The 21355-nt window shown below is 44.2% G+C and overlaps 2 protein-coding genes across 2 annotated transcripts in view; both read left to right on the forward strand.

Moving 5' to 3' along the window:
- The window catches only part of LOC110573273 (signal transducer and activator of transcription 5B), an 871639-nt gene that overhangs the window by 89230 nt on the left and 761054 nt on the right, over nt 1-21355 (forward strand). The gene's annotated exons all lie outside the window — the stretch shown is intronic.
- Nucleotides 4987-5467, forward strand: LOC110573255 (keratin-associated protein 9-2-like). The gene has a single exon (XM_021681725.1). It carries the CDS (start codon nt 5028-5030, stop codon nt 5445-5447), a length of 420 nt encoding a protein of 139 aa, XP_021537400.1. The 5' UTR covers nt 4987-5027; the 3' UTR covers nt 5448-5467.

Below are 21355 nucleotides of genomic sequence, written 5' to 3' on the forward strand. Positions count from 1 at the left end.
AATTCAAGACTATTGGTGCTGCAGGATGTTAAGTGACTGAGGCTTGCCTTATCCCAGTGCTCTGCAGCCTCCTCTGCCCACATGCTTTGGTTCTGCCTTGCCTTTTGGAAGACAGGAGGCCAGACAGCCTCTACCCAAGGTCCTTGATTGAACTGGGACACACAGGTGGGGTAGGGTGCTATGAGAGGCAGATGCCTGTGGGAGTCTGGAATCAGGCTTTGTGGGGAAACCCACTTGGGCTCAGGCCTGGATTCTGGTGGTCCCTCTGAACATACCGACAAGTCATTCTCCGCCCCCTCCCACCCACTCGTCCCCTCCCCAGGAATACTCCCAATCTACCTACAACCTAGGGACCAAAGCTGGGGAAGGACCGCTGCTCGGACACTCCTCAGGACAGCGGGAACTCTATCACATGATCTGATGGTCAGTGAGGCAAGAACGACGTTGCTGATATGACCACGTTGCTTTAATCTGAAAATGTTTCTAGGAGTTATTCTCAATTCGGAAACATTTTAAGCACGTATTCTCTAAAGATTCTTAACATGTAGAGGACTTCCTATTCTCCTGTAGGAGAGGTGATATGTGGGACAAAGTGGTAGACATCTGTGTCCTACCACTCAACCCCGTGGGAGGGCAGCGGCCCCGGCATTCAGAGCTCTTGGGAACACAGGGACCCTTTCGTGGCCTTGGGCACCATCCACCCCATCATGCACTCCTCCACCTCAGAGATAGGTGAGCCCTGCGGTGGCCTCATGACTGATGTCCGTGTCTGCACATGCACATCTTGTGGGGCCATGGAAGTCCCCTTCTGCTTGGACCTCCTGCTCCTCAGGACCCACTGGCAGGGTACAGAGTTATCAGGCAATTTCCTGCCAAACACATCAGGCTCCCCAACTAGAAGGTGATTTGACATCGTGATCAACATGTGCCCAAGACAAGTAAGGACGGGCAACGTCAGGGACCGAGAGCCTGTGCAGTGGGCGTGTAGGATGACTTGGAGTAATCCATGGTCTCTGAACCATCTAAGGGAACCAAACAACCTCCAGCATTTGGGGAAGGAACTGTGAAGCGTTCCAGGGAAGTCAATGTGCCGCTCTGGGAGCAGAACTTATGCGGGAGTGGGGCAGAGGGCGGGGGAGACCAAGTGAGGAAGAAGAAAGAGAAAAGAGCATGGGCATTCACAGGACTCACGATAGACAGAAGGCTGGCACTTCTGGTCCCGAACTAATGCATGATGCTGCCTCGGTGCTCAGGGATGTGAGGCTGGATTCAGGCTCTGAGAGGAAGGGCAGACTTAGGCCCTGAGTCACCTCCCAGGAGCAGTGGAGGGACCTCTGATGAGCTAGGAAGCCTCCTGTCTGGGGCACACACCAACGTTGAAGACCAGCTATGCGGGAGGCTCTGGACAGACTGCCAAGATCAAACACGCCTCCTGCTGGTCCTTAGGACCTGGGGGTTCACCTGATGAGGTGGCAACCCAGACACGACCTGGGTTGCCTCCTACTTGCTAGGTCTGGACCCAGTGCTTCATGTCTTGTATCCTTAATTCTTTGCTTTCCGTAAGTTTTTCTTTGAATCCCAGTAGAGTTAACCTCTCATGTCCCACTCCTTTCAGGTGGACCATGTAGTGATTCAGCAATGTCATAGGTCACCCAGTGCTCATCACAGCAAGTGCCCACCTTAAACTCCATCACCTATTTCACCCAAACCCCACCCCCGACCCCTCTGGGAACTATCGGTTTCTTCTCTGTAGTTAAAGAGTCTGTTGCTTGGTAGCACACCTTCTCTCTCTCTCTCTCCCTCACCCACTATCTCTCAGTCTCTCTCTCTCTCTCTCTGCCTCTCTGTCTGTCTCTGTCTCTTTCCCTTTGCTCTTTTGTTTAGCTTCTCCAATGGCACCTATGAGTGAAACCATATGGTATTGGTCTTTCTCTGCTGACTTATTTTGCTTAGCACTGTACTCTCTAGCTCCATCCGTGTCATTGCCAATGGCAAGATTTCTTTCCCTTGTGTGGCTGAATACTTTTGCATTGGAGATCAAGACCCCATCTTCTTTATCCATTCATCTGTGGGAGGACACTCGGGCTGCTTCGGTACCTGGGCTACTGGCAGTCATGCTGCTATAAACATAGGGGTGCATGTATCCCTTCGGGTTCGTGTTTTGGGGTTTGGGGGAGGGTGGGGCAACCCAGCAGTGTGATTACTCGATCGTAGGTTAGTTCTACCTCTAACTTTTTGAGGAAACGCCATGCCATTTTCCACAGCAGAGGCACTCCCCAATGTGTGCATTCCCACCAACAGCGTGGGAGGCTTCCCCTTTCTCCACCGCCTCACCAACACCTGTTGTTTCTGTTCTTGTGGATCATAGCCATGCTGACAGGTGTGAGGTGCCATCTCCTTAGAACTGTGATTGGCATTTCCCTGACGATGAGCGATGTTGAGCGTGGGGTCGTGTGTCTGTTGGCCATCTATAGTTCTTCTCGGGAGAAGTGTGTGTTCCTGTCTTCTGCCCATTACTGCATCGGGATTTTTGTTTTGGGGGTGTTGAGTTTGCTTGGGGGGTGTACGTTCTTTATGGATTTTGGATCCTAACCCTTTTCGCCTATGCCATTTGCAAATATCATCTCCCATTCAGTTGATGGCCTTTTAGCTTTGTTCATTGTTTCCTTGGCTGCACAGACACTTTTCTTGTGATGTAGTCCCCATAGGTTACGCTTGCTCTATTTCCCCTGCCTCAGGAGACCTCTCCGGAAAAAGCTTTGATATGGCCAGCGTCAGGGACGTGATTGCCCGCGCTGTCTTCTAGGACCTTTCTGGTTTCGGGTGTCACATTTCGGTCTCTGATGCACTTTGAAGTTTTTGTGTGTGCGTATGCTGTAAGGAAGGGGTCTGGTTTCATTCTTCTGCCTCTAGCTGTCTGGTTTTTCCAACACCATTTGTCGAAGAGACTGTCTTGTGCCCATTGTGTTTTCTTGCCCCCTTGGTCGAAGATTGATGGACAACTGCACAAGGGTCAGCTCATCTCTGGGTTTTCTCTTCTGTTCCACAGATCCGTGGGTCTCCTTTTGTGCACACCCCATCGTTTCGATTACTACCGTTTTGTCTGGAATTGGGACACCTCCAGCTTTGCTTTGCCCCTTGGAGAGAACTTTGGCTCTTCAGGATCTTTTGTGTTCCCGACCACATGGGAGGATGCTTTGCTCTCACTGTGTAGAAGAAGGAGAAACCTGCTGTCGGTATTCTGTTTGGGATGGCATTAAATCGGTAGTATCTTGATGTCTTGAAGGAATTTTCAACCTAGGGCTCGAGGTTCCCATTGTAGGGAGGAGGAAATGGAGACTGGGATGGGGTGAGTCATGTCGGAGTGTGGGTTCTCCCAGAAGTGACTCTGAAGAAGAGTGTGCAGGCATGTAGTTTCTTTGGGGAGGGCAGATCCTACCTGTAGGAATGTGGGGAGGTGACACAGGGAAGAGGCACTAGGAGGCCCATGTCCCAGCTTGCAAGGGAAGCTTAACGCTGAGAAATGTATCAGAAATGACGTAACACACACGTCGCGATTCCCCTAATTCTGCAAGGAGGGATCTGGAGTCTTTACACACCAGAGGCATTGGTTGAGTGTTTCTGTCAGTGTGGCATGCACAGGAGGCGTGACATTCTGCTGTGGCCTGAAAACAGCCCTTAGGCATAGAGATGCTGATCTGCAGGGTAGGTATCGTCCCCTCCGCACTAAGATCCGCGATATGGGGCTGATGTATTCAAGACATCCTGGCCAGTCTCTGGTTTCCACGAGTCATTCCCCTACTGGGTTCATCAGATGGGTGGACAGACACACTATCTGGAAGGGAACTGAGAAGGAGGAGAAAGCTGACGAGGAGGAGCAAGAGGAGCTGCCAGGCAGGGAGGGAGCCCGGACGAGAAGGAAGGAGGAAGGATGGATGGGAGGAAGCAAAGAAGGAAGGAAGGCAGGAAGGAAGAGAAAAGAAGAGAGACAGACAGAAAGCAAAAGAGAGACAGAAACGAAGACAGGGAGCCGAGTAGGTAAGGAAACAAGAAAAAGGAAGGGACAGAGGGAGGGAGGCAGAGGAGGGTGGGGTGGGCTGGGGGTGGCTGGGGGTAGGGAGGGAAGGAGGAAGGAAAGAAACCAGAGAATTAAGGACTGGAAAGGATCCAGCACGATGAAGGTGTAGGCAGCAGCACGAAATCCTGGACTAGGCTAGTTCACAAGGCGAGGACTAGAGTCCCCAAGTCATCCTGCTTTGCCCATGACTGCCCCAATTATATCACAGAAAGTCCCAGATGCTGGGCATGCGCCCAAGCCTAGATCAGTCAGGAGTGCTGGTCAACAAGGACGTACCTTGAGTGAGGCTGCCCACGTGCTTTGGTTCTGCCTTGCCTTTTGGAAGACAGGAGGCCAGACAGCCTCTACCCAAGGTCCTTGATTGAACTGGGACACACAGGTGGGGTAGGGTGCTATGAGAGGCAGATGCCTGTGGGAGTCTGGAATCAGGCTTTGTGGGGAAACCCACTTGGGCTCAGGCCTGGATTCTGGTGGTCCCTCTGAACATACCGACAAGTCATTCTCCGCCCCCTCCCACCCACTCGCCCCCTCCCCAGGAATACTCCCAATCTACCTACAACCTAGGGACCAAAGCTGGGGAAGGACCGCTGCTCAGACACTCCTCAGGACAGCGGGAACTCTATCACATGACCTGATAGTCAGTGAAGCAAGAACAATGCTGCTGATGTGACCACGTTGCTTTCATCTGAAAACGTTTCTCTGCGTTATTCTCAATTAGGAAACACATTAAGCACTTATTCTCTAAAGATTCCTAACATGTAGGGGACTTCCTCTTCTACCAGCCCCCAGTGACTATGGGAAAGGATGTAAACAACAACAAGGAAAGTCCTGCCCATTGGTCCACACTTCAGGGGGTCCAGTGTATAAAAGCCCCAGAACAGAAGGAGGCCCCAGTCTGAACCTGAGAAACTAACCTCTGAACAGAAGCCCCCACTCCACCTGTGACACCATGACCGAGTCGTGCTGCTGCTCCCCTTGCTGCCAGCCTACGTGCTACAGGACCACCTGCTGCAGGACCACCTGCTGCAGGACCACCTGCTGCCAGCCCAGCTGCTGCGGGTGCAGCGGCGGCTATGGACAAGGTGGCAGCGGGTCCAGCTGCTGCGGGTCCAGCTGCTGCCAGCCTTGCTGCTGCCCCCCAACTTGCTGTCAGACCACCTGCTGCAGGACCACCTGCTGTCGGCCCAGCTGCTGTGGGTGCGGCGGCAGCGGCTGTGGACAAGGCGGCAGCGGGTCCAGCTGCTGCGGGTCTAGCTGCTGCCAGCCTTGCTGCTGCTTCTGCCCAACTTGCTGCCGCACCACCTGCTGCAGGACCACCTGCTGCCACCCTTGCTGTGTGTCCAGCTGCTGCCAGCCTTCCTGCTGCTGATTGCCTCACCAAGAACCACCATCTGCACACAGCACTGATTTGCCATTTGGGAAACAAAGTCACTGCCAAACGTCGCTGAAAGCCACCACGCCATCGCCAATGTTTCTGCCACTCATCTGCCTCCTCACAAGCTCGTGATTCGGCTCGATGAGGGTGGACCACTTCTCCCTGAGGCTCAGCTTCCTCCGTCTGATGGGTCACGTGCCATCTTCTTGCATCCTGACCTGGACTCATCATCTCTGCCTTGACTCCTGCACAGTCAAGATCTTCACCCTCTCACTATCAGTAACTTAGAGAAACCAATCCTCATGCCTTGGGCACCAGTGTCTGCCACGACCAAAAGTCTGGGCATCATGTTTCCTTTGTGCGTGTCCTTGCAGTGCTTGTATCCTGTTTTCTCCCTTGCATGATCCCTTGGAAGGCTTCCCTCGAGGGCAGCGGATCTCACCTCTATTTCTTAATAAACCCTGTACCGTTCTGCATCCCATATGGTGTTCGTGCCCTTGATGGCATTCGCGACGTAACGATGTATATACACAGGTCACATACCGCGTGCATTAATCATTTGGAGCCTCACACACTCCCCCACCAATCCACAGCTCCATTTGCAGATGAGGAAATCTTGGGACGTCATGTCATAGAGCTGACAGGGACACACTCAGATGCCAGGCTGCAACTCCTCCTGCCCTTGCTGAAGGGCACTCCCATTCCCATCTGCAGGCGAGTTAGGCACTGCCCTGGGCCTGAGCCCTGGCAAGAGGTTTGTTGGAGTGTCTTTGTGGACTGCGGAAGTCCTCTTCTCCTGTAGGTGCCGGGGATATGTGGGACAAAATGGTAGACATCCGTATCCTACGACTCAGTGACCCGCAGCCCCGTGAGAGGGCAGCAGGCCCTGCCCCTTAGAGTTCTTGGGAACACAGGGACCCTTTCGTGGCCTTGAGCACCATCCAGCCCATCATGCACTCCTCTGCCTCAGAGATAGGTGAGCCTGCGGTGGCTTCATGACCAAGGTCCGTGCCTGCACACTCACATCTTGTGGGGCCATGGAAGTCCACTTCTGCTTGGGCTTCCTTGTCCTCAGGACTCACTGGCAGAGTACAGAGCTATGAGGCATTTTTCTGCCAAACACATCATGCTCCCCACCTGCAAGGCGATTTGGCGTCGTGATCAACATGTTCCCAAGACAAGTAAGGACGGGCGACGTCAGGGACCGAGAGCCTGTGCAGTGGGCGTGTAGGATGACTTGGAGTAATCCATGGCCTCTGAACCATCTACGGGAACCAAACAACCTCCAGCGTTTGGGAAAGGAACTGTGAAGCGTTCCAGGGAAGTCAATGTGCCACTCTGGGAGCAGAGCTTAGGCGGGAATGGGGCAGAGGGCGGGGGAAACCAAGTAAGGAAGAAGAAAGAGAAAAGAGCATGGGCATTCACAGGACTCAACGATAACAGAAGGGTGGTGCTTCTGGTCCCGAACTAATGCATGATGCTGCCTCAGTGCTCAGGGATGTGAGGCTGGATTCAGGCTCTGAGAGGAAGAGCACACATAGGCCCTGAGACACCTCCCAGGAGCAGTGGAGGGACCTCTGATGAGCTAGGAAGGCTTCTGTCTGGGGCACACGCCAACATTGAAGACCAGCTATGCGGGAGGCTCTGGACAGACTGCCAAGACCAAACACGCCTCCTGCTGGTCCTTGGGACCTGGGCGTTTGCCTGATGAGGTGGCAACCCAGACACGACCTGGGTTGCTTCCTACTTGCTAGGTCTGGACCCAGTGCTTCATGACAGGGACACACTCAGATGCTAGGCTGTGTCTCCTGCCCTTGTTGAAGAGCACTCACCTTTCATTTGCCAACCACCTTTTGCAGAACCACCTGTTGCTGGCTCATGGCCCAGGTGCTGCTTCCATTGCATCTACTGCCCACCCTGCTGCCGCATCACCTGTTTTAGATCTACTTGCTGCCTCCCTTCATGTGTGTCAGTCTGCTCTTACCCTTCTGCTGTCAGTTTCCACACTATATAGTGATGTGTCAGAGACCAGTGTTCTCTCAGGCATCAGTTCTCCTATTACTGCCCCAAGGTGTATTACCTTGCTTCCCCTGCATCTAGCATGGTTCTTCTATCTTTTTAGTCATAGTGTTGATTCAAAGTCTCTGCCAGTATGCATCTTGATGCGATAAACACCAGTCTTTCATTCTTCATCTTTTTTGGTGTTGATCTATGATAGTTGTAGGCCTTCTCTCTCCTTGTGCTATACTCCTTGTGGCAGCCTTGCAAAAATTATCACCATTTTGCCAGTCAGCATTTGAAGCAGTTTTCATGATTATATTTTTTGTTTCTTCTTTGTTTATTGTTTCTTTATAATTATTCTTAATGTACTTATTATTCTTCTCTCTTACTTCCTTCTCTCATAATTTCTCTATGTTGCCTTTCCAGATGTGAGGTAGGTTTTCTTGTTCCTTTTTAAGTCTTTGCTATCTCCAGACCATATTGTAGTTTTTTCTTTAATACCCAATTTCATTTCATGCCTAACATTAATAGTTCACTTCACAAGTATTTTCTTTTCTTAACCTAACAGTATCCTCTAAACTGGGATAACTTGAATGATTACTTCTTTTTGCTGATGAATAATGGCAACTTTGCTACCTACAGGTGATTTGGTCGAGGGCTACAGCCTCTGATTCTAGATCCAATGTCTTAAATTTCAATATTCAAGTAAACCAGTGGTCTGTGCATTGGAAAGATGTTTCCCTTGGGTGGCATGTATATTACATAAAATAAACCTGATTTTTCTGTTCATAAATGTATTTTCCCACCTATTCCCAAAAGCTCAATGACCACATGCACATGTAATGTCAATAGGCAGATTTTAAGAGCCATCCATCATGTTTAAACATTCCTTGTATTCCTGGCAGTGTGCCAGCACATTGAAGCCTAAAGCCCATGCAAAGATACCTGTTGTTTGATGTCAGGTGCTAGCATTCTGACATGGTCTTTTTCATCTGGCTGGATAGAGTGTGAAGCATAAAAGAGATCAGGTAAAACCATACCCTCAGCCATATTTCATGTATCTCTTAACTTCCAGTCTATTTTTTCTCTTATCCAGCATATTATCAAGGAAATTGAGTATGGGCACAGTACTGGGAATTGATCTAACCACACAATGGAAATTTTACCTTTGAGCCATCTGCAATCTCTGTAAAGCATCATGCTGCATTTTATCTGGGATTCTCTGAAGAGACGCCTGATTCATAACAAGGGACAGAGATAAATCAAGGTAATAATATTTATTAATTATATTTACATGTTGGTCTAAATCAGTGTTCCTCTACCTTGGCACTGTTGACATTTTGGGCCAGATAATTATTTGTTGACAGGGTGGAGGAGCACTGTTTTGAGCACTGAAGAATGTTTAGCAGCATAGCATCCTGGCTTCTACCCACTAGATGCCAATAGCAACCCTTCCTACTTATTTCAGAAAGAGCTAAGATGGATGCAGAAAGTGGATAAATGGTAAAAACTCAAGAGTGGAATCTTATAGAGGAATTGTTTAAATGTACAAAATTTAATAATAATAAAACATGCATAAAAACTCATGAGATGCAACAAAAGCAGTGTTTTGAGTCTAATTTATATGTTTAAATATTTATATTAAAGGAGAAGGAACCTCAAAATTAAAGTGTTAAAGGCCCCAGATTAAAAAATTAAAGGAGGGGAGGAGTTAAGATGGTCAAGGATTAGGGGACCTTAATTTTGTCTGGTCCCTGGAATTCAGATAGATAGTTATCAAATCATTCTGAACACCTGCAAAATCAACTGGAGATCTGAGAAAAGAATTGCTACAATTCTACAAATAGAAAAGCGACCACTTTTTGCAAGTTAGGGGATGTGGAGACATGAATCTGAGGTGATATATCAGAAGATAAACCGCAGGGGGAGGGAGCCTCTGTAAGCCGGTACCAAAAACTGTTAAAAGCAGCAGAGTGCAGGGGCACCTGGGTGGCTCAGTCGTTAAGCGTCTGCCTTCAGCTCAGGTCATGGTCCCAGGGTCTTGGGATCGAGCCCCGCATCGGGCTCCCTGCTCCACGGGAAGTCTGCTTCTCCCTTTCCCACTCCCCTTGCTTGTGTTTCCTTTCTCGCTGTGTCTCTCTCTGTCAAATAAATAAAATCTTTAAAAAAAAAAAAAAAGCAGCAGAGTGCAAATTCAGAACTTTTACAAGTTTGCTCCGGTGGGAGCAAACTGCCTGAAAGGCTCAGATGGTGAAGCGGGGCAGAATCCCAGGTGGGAGAGCGTGGTTTCAGGATCCCCGGGGTCACAAAAAGAATGGGAGTGCCTGAGTGTGGCAGAGTTCCCAAGCATCTGAGCAGGGAAGCCAGCTGCAAATTGTGAGTCCTGGTGCCAGCTTTCTCTCACTGTTGCCATAAACTGAGAACTGCTGCAGGATTGGGCAACAGCTCTCTGCAGGTGCCCAGCAAGAGGCAGAACTGTGGTGAGAACCCCTCCTTCCCCTGGGAGGAATGGCGTGGGTGCACACCATAGGAATCTGTAAAGTTTGGAGACTCAAAATAGGGTCATGTGCCTGAGATGAAAATGATTGGTCACAGGCTGGGTGAACTCAGAGTTCCAGCGGAAACCAGGGAGACAAGAGTAACTGAATGCTTTTCTGTGAGGGCTCATTGAAGAGCGGGGGCTGCAGACTTTCAGCTTTGGACCTAGAGATCCAGGTGCCACTATTTTCATCCCCCACATCAGCACTGAAAGCCTTCAGGCACCAAAACAGCTACAGAGAGCAATCTGCTGCCCCCTGGCAAGAGCAGTGCAATTCTGCCAGGGTAGAGGCACCTGAGAATCAGCACAACAGGCCCCTCCCCCAGAAGATCAGCAGGAACTTCCAGCTAATACCAAGTTTACCAATCATAGAGAACTGCAAACTCCAGCTCTTGGGGAAAGCAGTAGTTAGCATTCCTGTTTTTTTCTTATTATTCTTTAGTCTTCCAGTTTTATACTTTTTTTCCCCTTTTCAGCTCTTTTCTTATTTTATCAATTCTTTTTTTAAGTCTTTTTTAATTTTCATTTTTACATTACCTTTTTTCCCATTTTACTCTTTGTTTTGTTTTGTTTTTATTTATTTAAATTTAATTAGGCAACATAGGAGAGAGTAGAAATATAGCAGAGGAGTAGAGGACTCTACTTCAACTGGTCCCCTGAATTAAGCTGGATATCTACCAAACCATTCTGAACACCCATGAAATCAGCCTGAGATGTAAGAAGATATATCTGGATCTCTACAAACAGAATATCTCTGGTGGTTGGTCTCAAGGTATGAAGCAGGGAGCCATGATTCTGAGGCAGATATCAGAAGATAAACAGAAGGGAGTGGGAGCCTCCATAAACTTGCACTGGGAAGGTGAGATAACACCAGAGCTCAAAATCCTCCTGTGCTGGGGACCAGGCACAGGCTTGCAGACTGGTAGCGGCAGGGAAAGGACTTTAGGGCAGCCCCCCAGATGGAAACCTGGAGATACGGGTGCACACATGTGAACCGGGGGTGGCTTGTGGTTTTAGAAGCACAAAGGGCAGAGACGTGCCCTGCCCTGGGAGCAACATCTAGGAGTGCTGTTGTGGGGTGCACAACCCAGAAGACTGCGGTTTTTAGCACCACAGACAGAAATGGAGATGGTGTGGCCTGGAGAGCTCAGTGAGGAGCAGACTGCGATCACTCTGTTCTGAGACAGAGGTTTGGATGTGGTCACTTCTGCTCTGACTCTCAGAAGACACATGGAAAGCCACCAGGGAAAGCCGCCAGAGAACAAAAGCCCCCCAAAACCAGTTTTCACTGAGCCCACCCCCCCACACACACACAGGGGGCAGGGCAACTCTGCCCAAATAGGGTTGCCTGAGTAACAGTGAGGCAGGCCACTCCCCCAGAAGAGAGGGTGGAAGAACAAGAGGATGACAACCCTAAGGTCCATATAAAACAGGTGCATCTTGCTTGGGTTGTGGTTAATACTTTAGACTCTGTACATTCCTTCAACCACCCCTCAACAGAATGACTAAGGGGAGGAACCCCCAACAAAGAAAAGAATCAGAGACTGTGGCCTCTGCCACAGACCTAATATATATGGATATAACCAAGATCTCAGAAATAGACTTCAGAGTAACAATTATGAATTTGATATCTAGGCTTGAGAAAAATATCAACGACAATATAGAATCTCTAAGAGCAGAAATGAGATCTAATCAGGCTGAACTTAAAGATGCTATGAATGAAATTCAGTCTAAACTGGATACTCTGACTGCCAGGGTAAACAAGGCAGATGAATGAATTAGTGAGCTAGAAGATATAAGATAATAGAAAAGAAGGAAACTGAGGAGGCATGGAAAAAGCAAATTAAAGCCCAAGGGATCAAACAGAGAGATTAATGACTCAATGAAACGTTCCAATATTAGAATTCTTGGGATTCCTGAGGAAGTGGAGAGAGAGAGAGAGGTCCAGAAGATATATTTGAGCAAATCATATCTGAGAACTTCCCTAATCTGGGGAAGGAAACAAGCATTAGTGTCCAAGAGGCAGAGAGGACCCCTTCCAAGATCAGTGAGAACAGATTGACACCACAACATATAATAGTACAATTCGCAAATCTTAGATCCAAGGAAACAATCTTGAAAGCAGCGAGGGGCCAGAGATTTCTTACATACAGAGGGAGGAACATCAGAATAACGTCAGACCTGTCCACAGAGACCTGGCAAGCCAGAAAGGGCTGGCAAGACATATTCAGGGTACTAAATGAGAAGAACATGCAGCCAAGGATACTTTATCCAGCAAGGCTATCATTCAGAATGGATGGAGAAACGAGGAGCTTCCAACACTGGCAGAAACTGAAAGAATATGTGACCACCAAGCCAGCCCTGCAAGCAATATTAAGGGGGGTTCTATAAAAGGAGAAAGACCCCAAGAGTGTTAGAGAACAGAAATTTACAGTCTATAGAAACAAGGACTTCACAGGCAGTGTGATGAAAATAAAATCCTATCTTTCAATAATCACTGTCAATGTGAACGGCCTAAATGTTCCCATGAAACGCACAGGGTTGCAGATTGGATAAAAAGACAAGACCCATCCATATGCTGTCTACAAGAGACTCATTTTGAACCTAAAGATACCTCCAGACTGAAAGTGAGGGGGTGGAGAACCATTTTTCATGCCAACGGACCTCAAAAGAAAGCTGGGGTAGCAATTCTTATATCAGACAAATTAGATTTTAAACTAAAGACTTTAGTTAGAGACCCAGAAGGACACTATATCATTCTTAAAGGGTCTATCCAACAAGAACATCTAACAACTGTAAATATCTATGCCCCCAACATGGGAGCAGCCATCTACATAAGCCAACTGTTAAACAAAATAAAGAGTTATATTGATAACAGTACATTAATTGTAGGAGACCTCAATACTCCACTCTCAGCAATAGACAGATCATCTAAGCAGAAAATCAACAAAGAAACAAGAGCTTTGAATGACACACTGGACCAGATGGACCTCAGAGATATATACAGAACATTCCACCCTAAAACAACAGAATACTCATTCTTCTCGAGCACACATGGAACTTTCTCCAGAATAGACAACATACTGGGTCACAAATCAGGTCTCAACTCATGCCAAAAGATTGAGATTATTCCCTGCGTATTCTCAGACCATAATGCTTTAAAACTGGAACTCAATCACAAGAAAAAATTTGGAAGAAATTCAAATACCTGGAAGCTAAAGACCACTCTGCTCAAGAATGTCCAGGTCAACCAGGAAATCAAAGAAGAATTTAAACAATTCATGGAAACCAATGAGAATGAAAACATATCGGTCCAAAACCTATGGGATACTGCAAAGGTGGTCCTAAGGGGGAAATACATAGCCATCCAAGCTTCACTCAAAAAAATAGAAAAATCCCAAATTCACCAACTAACTCTACACCTTAAAGAACTAGAGAAAAAGCAACAAACGATGCCTAAGCCACACATTAGAAGAGAAATAATTAAATTAGAGCAGAGATCAATGAATTAGAAACCAGAAACACAGTAGATCAGATCAACGAAACTAGAAGCTGGTTCGTTGAAAGAATTAATAAGATCGATAAACCACTGGCCAGACTTATCCAAAATAAAAGATAAAGGACCCAAATTAATAAAATGATGAATGAAAAGGGAGAGATCATGACTAACACCAAGGAAATAGAAAAAATTATTAGAAATTACTATCAACAACTATATGCCAAAAAACTGAGCAATCTGGATGAAATGGATGCCTTCCTGGAAACCCATAAACTGCCAAGACTGAAACAGGAAGAAATTGACAACCTGAATAGGCCAATAACCGGTAGCGAGATTGAAGCAGTGATCAAAAACCTCCCAAAAAACAAGAGTCCAGGGCCTGATGGATTCCTCGGGGAATTCTACCAAACATTCAAAGAAGAAATAATACCCGTTCTCCTGAAGCTGTTTCAAAAAGTAGAAACAGAAGGAAAGCTTCCAGACTCATTCTATGAGGCCAGCATTACCTTAATCCCCAAACCAGACAAAGACCCCATCAAAAAGGAGAATTTCAGACCAATATCCCTGATGAATATGGACTCCAAAATCCTCAACAAAATCCTAGCTAATAGGATCCAACAATACATTGAAAGGATCATCCACCACAACCAAGTGGGATTTATCCCCAGGATGCAAGGGTGGTTCAACATTGGCAAATCAATCAGTGTGATAGAACACATTAAAAAGAGGAGAGAGAAGAACGATATGGTCCTCTCAATTGATGCAGAAAAAGCATTTGACAAAATACAGCATCCTTTCCTGATTAAAACTCTTCAGAGTATAGGGATAGAGGGAACATTCCTCAAGCTCCTAAAATCCATCTATGAAAAACACACAGCGAATATCATCCTCAATGGGGAAAAGCTGAGAGCCTTTCCCTTAAGATCAGGAACATGTCAAGGATGCCCATTCTCGCCACTATTGTTCAACATAATACTAGAAGTCCTAGCAACAGCAATCAGACAACAGAAAGAAATAAAAGGTATTCAAATTGGCAAAGAAGAAGTCAAACTCTCTCTTTTCCCAGATGACATGATACTTTATATGGAAAACCAAAAGACTCCACCCCCAAATTACTAGAACTCATACAGCAATTCAGTAATGTGGAAGGATACAAAATCAATGCACAGAAATCAGTTGCTTTCTTAGACACTAACAATGCAGCTGTAGAAAGAGAAATTAGAGAAATGATTCCATTTACAATAGCACCAAAAACCATAAGATACCTCGGAATAAACCTAACCAAAGAGGTGAAGGATCTCTACTCTAGGAACTACAGAACACTCATGAAAGAAATTGAAGAAGACACAAAAAGATGGAAAAATATTCCATGCTCGTGGATCAGAAGAATAAACATTGTTAAAATGTCTATGCTACCCAGAGCAATCTATACCTTCAATGCCATCCCGATCAAAATTCCAATGATATTTTTCAAAGTGCTGGAACAAACAATCCTAAAATTTCTATGGAATCAGAAAAGACCCCGAATCGCCAAGGAAATGTTGAAAAAGAAAAACAAAGCTGGGGACATCACGTTGCCCGATTTCAAGCTATATTACAAAGCAGTGATCACCAAAACAGCATGGTACTGACACAAAAACAGACATGTAGACCAATAGAACAGAATAGAGAGCCCAGATATGGACCCTCAGCTCTATGGTCAACTAATCTTCGACAAAGCAGGAAAAAATATGCAATGGAAAAAAGACAGTTTCTTCAATAAATTGTGCTGGGAAAATTGGATGGCCACATGCAGAAGAATGAAACTCAACCATTCTCTAACACCATATACAAAGATAAAATCAAAATGGATGAAAGACCTCAATGTGAGACAGGAATCCATCAAAATCCTAGAGGAGAACATAGGCAGTAACCTCTTTGACATCGGCCACAGCAACATCCAAAAGGTAGTGAAACAAAAGCAAAGATGAACTTTTGGAACTTCATCAAGATAAAAAGCTTCTGCACAGCAAAGGAAACAGTCAACAAAACAAAGAGGCAACGCACAGAATGGGAGAAGATATTTGCAAATGACACCACAGACAAAGGGCTGATATCCAAGATCTATAAAGAACTTCTCAAACTCAACACCCAAAAATCAAATGATCAGTCAAAAAATGGGCAGAAGACATGAACAGACACTTCTCTGAAGAAGACATACAAATGGCTAACAGACACATGAAAAAATGTTGAACATCATTAGCCATCAAGGAAACACAAATTAAAACCACATTGAGATACCACCTTACACCAATTACAAGGGCAAAAGTTGACAAGACAGGGAACAGAAAATGTTGGCAAAGATGTGGAGAAAGGGGAACCCTCTTACGCTGTTGGTGGGAATGCAAGTTGGTACAGCCACGTTGGAAAAAAGTATGGAGGTTCTTCAAAAAGTTAAAAATAGAGCTACCCTATGACCCAGAAATTGCACTACTGGGTATTATCCCCAGAGATACAAATGTAGTGAAAAGAAGGGGCACCTGCACCGCAGTGTTCATAGCAGCATTGTCCACAATAGCCAAACTGTGGAAAGAACCAAGATGTCCTTCAACAGATGAATGGATAAAGAAGATGTGGTCCATATATACAATGGAATATTACTCAACCATCAGAAAAGATGAATACCCACCATTTGCATTGACATGGATGGAACTGGAGGGGATTATACTAAGTGAAATAAGTCAAGTGGAGAAAGACAATTATCATATGGTTTCACTTATATATGGAATATAAGGAATAGCATGGAGGACATTAGGAGAAGGAAGGGAAAAATGAAGGGGAGGAAATCAGAGGGGGAGATGAACCATGAGAGACTATGGACTACGGGAAACAAACTGAGGGTTTTGGGGGGAGGGTAGGGGGATGGGTTAGCCCAGTGATGGGTATTAAGTAGGGCATGTATTGCATGGAACACTGGGTGTTATACCCAAACAATGAATCATGGAACACTACATCAAAAGCTAATGTACTGTATGGTGTACTGTATGGTGACTAATGTACTGTATGGTGTACTATATGGTGACTAAATAAATAAATTCAATTAGCCAACATATAGTGTTCAATGTTTCATTAGTTACATATAACAGTTTCTTTCCCGGAGTCAAGAGTCTCTCATGGTTTGTCTCTCTCTCTGATTTCTTCCCAGGCAGTTTTTCCTCCCTTTCCCTCTGATCCTCTGCATTATTTCTTATATTCCACATATGAATGACACCATATGATAATTGTCCTTCTCTGATTGACTTATTTCACTTAACATAATACCCTCTAGTTCCATCCATGTCGATATAAATGGTAGATATTCATCATTTCTGATGGCTGAATAATATTCCATTGTGTATATGACCCACATCTTTATCCACTCATCTGTTGAACAACATCTTGGCTCCTTCCACAGCTTGGCTATTGTGGACATTGTTGCTATGAACATTGGGGTGCAAGTGTCCCTTCTTTTCACTACATCTGTATCTTTGGGATAAATACCCAGTAGTGCAAATGCTGGGTCATAGGGTAGTTCTATTTTTAACTTCTTGAGGAACCTCCATACTGTTTTCCAGAGTGGCTGTACCAGCTTACATTCCCACCAACAATATAAGAGGGTTCCCCTTTGTCCACATCTTCGCCAACATTATTTGTTCTCTGTCTTGTTAATTTTAGCCATTCTAACTGGTGTGAGGTGGTATCTCATTGTGGGTTTGATTTGTATTTCCCTGACAGCACATGATGTGGAGCATATTTTCATGTTTCTGTTACCATTTGTATGTCTTCTTTGGAAAAGTGTCTGTTCATGTCTTCTGTCCATTTCTTGACTGGATTATTTGTTTTTTGGATGTTGAGTTTGATACATTACTTTTATATATATATTTCATTTTTTGGCTTCCTTTCATTGTATTCAATTTTATTTTTCTATATATATGTTTTTCTTTCTTACTTATTTTGTAATCTAGCTTCTAACAAACAGACCAAAACATACCTAGGATCTAGTTTATTTTTCTGTTCTGTTCAACTTCTTGTTCGATTTTATTCTCTTTATTTTTGTTTGTTTGTTTGTTTCTGTTTCCTTTCATTTGTTTAATGTATATTTTTCTGGTGTCATTGTTGCTATTTTTGTATTTTCTCCCTCTCATCTGTTCTTTTCTGGACATTATGACAAGATGGAAGAGCTCACCCAAAAAGAGAGAGCAAGAGGCAGTACTCACTGCCAGGGATTTAATCAATATGGATATAAGTAAGATGTAGGAAATAGAATTCAAAGCAATGATTATAAAGATACTAGCTGGGCTGGAAAAAAGCATAGAAGACACTAGAGAATCCTTTACTGGATAAATAAAAGAACTAAAATCTAATCAGGTCAAAAATAAAAAAGGCTATTAATGAGATGCAATAAAAAATGGAGGCTCTAACTGCTAGGAAAAATGAGGCAGAAGAGAGAGTCAGTGGTATAGAAAACAAAATAATGGAGAATAAGGAAGGTGAGAAAAAGAGATAACTACTGGATCACAAGGGGAGGACTCGAGAGATCAATGATACCATAAAATTAAACAATATTAGAATAATTGGGGTCCCAGAGGAACAGGAAAGAGAGAGGGGGCAGAAGGTTTATTTGAACAAATTATAGCTAAGAACATCCCTTATCTGGGGAAGGAAACAGGCATTCAAGTCCAGGAGCCACAGAGAACCCCTGAAAATCAATAAAAATAGGTCAATATAATAGTGAAGCTTACAAATTTCAGAGATAAAGAGAAAATCCTGAAAGCAGCTCGGAACAAGAGGTCCTTAACCTACAAGGGTAGAAACATAAGGCTGACAGCAGACCTGTCCACAGAGACCTGGCAGTCCAGAAATGACTGGCATGTTATAGTCAAGGTGCTAAATGAGAAAAGTATGCAGCCAAGAATACTTTATCCAGCAAGGCTGTCAAACAGGATAGAAGAGGAGATAAAGAGCTTCCAGGACAAACAGAAACTAAAAGAATTTGTGATCACTAGTCAGCTCTGTGAGAAATATTAAAGGAAATCCTTTAAGCAAAGAGAGAGCCCAAAAGTAACAAAGACCATAAAGGAACAGAGACAATATACAGAAATAGTGACTTTACAGGTAATACAATGGCACTAAATTCATATCTTTCAATAATTACTCTGATTGTAAATGGGCTAAATGCCCCAATCAAAAGACACAGGGTATCAGTTGGGATTTAAAAAAAAAAAAAAAAAAAAGACCCCTCAACATGCTGTCTACAAGAGACTCATTTTAGACCCAAAGACACCTTCAGATTGAAAGTGAGGGGGTAGAGAACCATTTATTATGCTAATAGACATCAAAAGAAAGCTGGGGTAGCAATCCTTATATCAGACAAATCAGATTTTAAACCAAAGACTATAATAGGAAATGAAGAAGGACACTACATCATAATAAAAGGGTCTATCGAATAAGATCTAACAATTGTAAATATTTATGTCCCCAACTTGGGAGCAGCCAATTATATAAACCAGTTAATAATAAAATTAAAGAAACACATTGATAATAATACAACAATAGTAGAGGACTACAACACCCCACTCACAGCAATGGACAGATCATCTAAGCAGAAGATCAACAAGGAAACAAGGACTGAATGACACACTGGACCAGATGGACTTCACAGATATGTTCAGAGCATTTCATCCTAAAACAATAGAATACACGTTTTTCCTGAGTGCACATGAAACATTCTCCAGAACAGATCACATACTGGGTCACAAATCATGTCTGAACCAGTACCGAAACACTGGGATTATTCCCTGCATATTTTCAGACCACAATGCTTTAAAACTTGAACTCCCAATCACAAGAGAAAATGTAGAAGAAACACAAATACATGGACATTAAAGAGCATCCTATTAAAGAATGAATGGGTCAACCAGGAAATTAAAGAACATTAAAAATTCATGAAAATGGAAACACGACAGTTCAAAACCTGTGGGATGCAGCAAAGGCGATCCTAAGGGGGAAATATATAGCAATACAAGCCTCTCTCAAGAAACAAAAAAAGTCTCAAATACACAGCCTAACCTTACACCTAAAAGAGCCGGAGAAAGAACAGAAAATAAAGCCTAAATCCAGCAGGAGAAGAGAATTAGATTAGATTAGAGCAGAAATCAATGAAATGGAAACCAAAAGAACAGTAGAACAGATCAACAAAACTAGGAGATGGTTATTTGAAAGAATTAATAAGATTGATAAACCTCTGGCCAGACTTACCAAAAAGAAAAGAGAAAGGACCCAAATAAATAAGATCATAAATGAAACAGGAGAGATCACAACCAATACTGAAGAAATACAATTATAAGAACATATCATGAGCAACTATATGCCAACAAATTAGACAATTTGGAAGAAATTGATGCATTCCTAGAAACATATAAATTACCAAAACTGAAACAGGAAGAAATAGAAAACCCGAACAGATCCATAACCAGCAAGGAAGTTGAAGCAATTGCCAAAAATCTCCCAACAAACAAGAATCCAGGACCAGATGGCCTCCCAGTGGAATTTTCCAAACCTTTATTATTTTTTTTTCAAAGCCTAATTACCCAGATCAGCCTACCCAGGAAGGTGACCTTTTATTTTTTTTATTTATTTTTTCATTATTATGTTCAGTTAGCCAACATGTATTACATCATTAGTTTTTGATGTATTGTTCAATGATTCATTAGTTGCATATAACAATAGCAAAACTGTGGAAGGAGCCAAGATGTCCTTCAACGGATAAGTGGATAAAGAAGATATGGTTCATATATTCAATGGAACATTACTCAGCCATCTACCAAACATTTAAAGAATTAATACCTATTCTTCTGAAGCTGTTCCAAAAAATAGAAATGGAAGGAAAACTTCCAAATTCTTTCTAGAGACCAGCATTCCTTGATCCCAAAACCAGACAAAGACCCCACCAAAAAGGAGAATTACAGACCAATATCCTTGATGAACATGGATGCAATATTCTCACCAAGATACTAGTCAATAGGATCCAACAACACATTAAAAGGATTATTCACCACCATCGCTTCTCGGCCTTTTGGCTAAGATCAAGTGTAAAAGGATTATTCACCACGACCAAGTGGAATTTATTCCTGGGCTGCAAGGGTGGTTCAACATATGCAAATCAATCAAAGTGATACACCACATTAATAAAAAGAAAGGGCAAGAACCATAGGATCCTCTCAATAGATGCAGAAAAAGCATTTGACAAAATACAACATTTCTTTCTTGATTAAAACTCTCCACAGTGTAGGGATAGAGGGAACATACCTCAAGATGATAAAAGCCATAAATGAAAAGCCCACAGTGAATATCATTCTCAATGGGGAAAAACTGAAAGCTTTCCCCCTAAGGTCAGGAGCACAACAGGAAAGTCCACTCTCACCACTGTTGTTCAACATAGTACCAGAAGTCCTAGTCTCAGTAATCAGACAACAAAAAGAAATAAAAGGCATCCTTGGGCACCTGGGTGGCTCAGTTGGTTAAGCAACTGCCTTCAGCTCAGGTCATGATCCCAGAGTCCTGGGATCGAGTCCCACATCGGGCTCCCAGCTCGGCAGGGGGTCTGCTTCTCCCTCTGAGCCTCTCCCCTCTCATGCTGTTTCTCTCTCTCTCACTCTCTAATAAATAAATAAATAAAATATTTAAAAAAAAAAAAAGAAATAAAAGGCATCCAAACTGGCAAAGAAAAAGTCAAACCTTCACTCTTTTTTTTTATATTGTGTTACTCACCATACATTACATCATTAATTTTTGATGCAGTGTTCCATGATTCATTGTTTGCATATAACACCCAGTGCTCCATTC

The sequence above is a fragment of the Neomonachus schauinslandi genome, chromosome 15, assembly GCF_002201575.2.
Source record: "Neomonachus schauinslandi chromosome 15, ASM220157v2, whole genome shotgun sequence".
Lineage (NCBI taxonomy): Eukaryota > Metazoa > Chordata > Mammalia > Carnivora > Phocidae > Neomonachus > Neomonachus schauinslandi.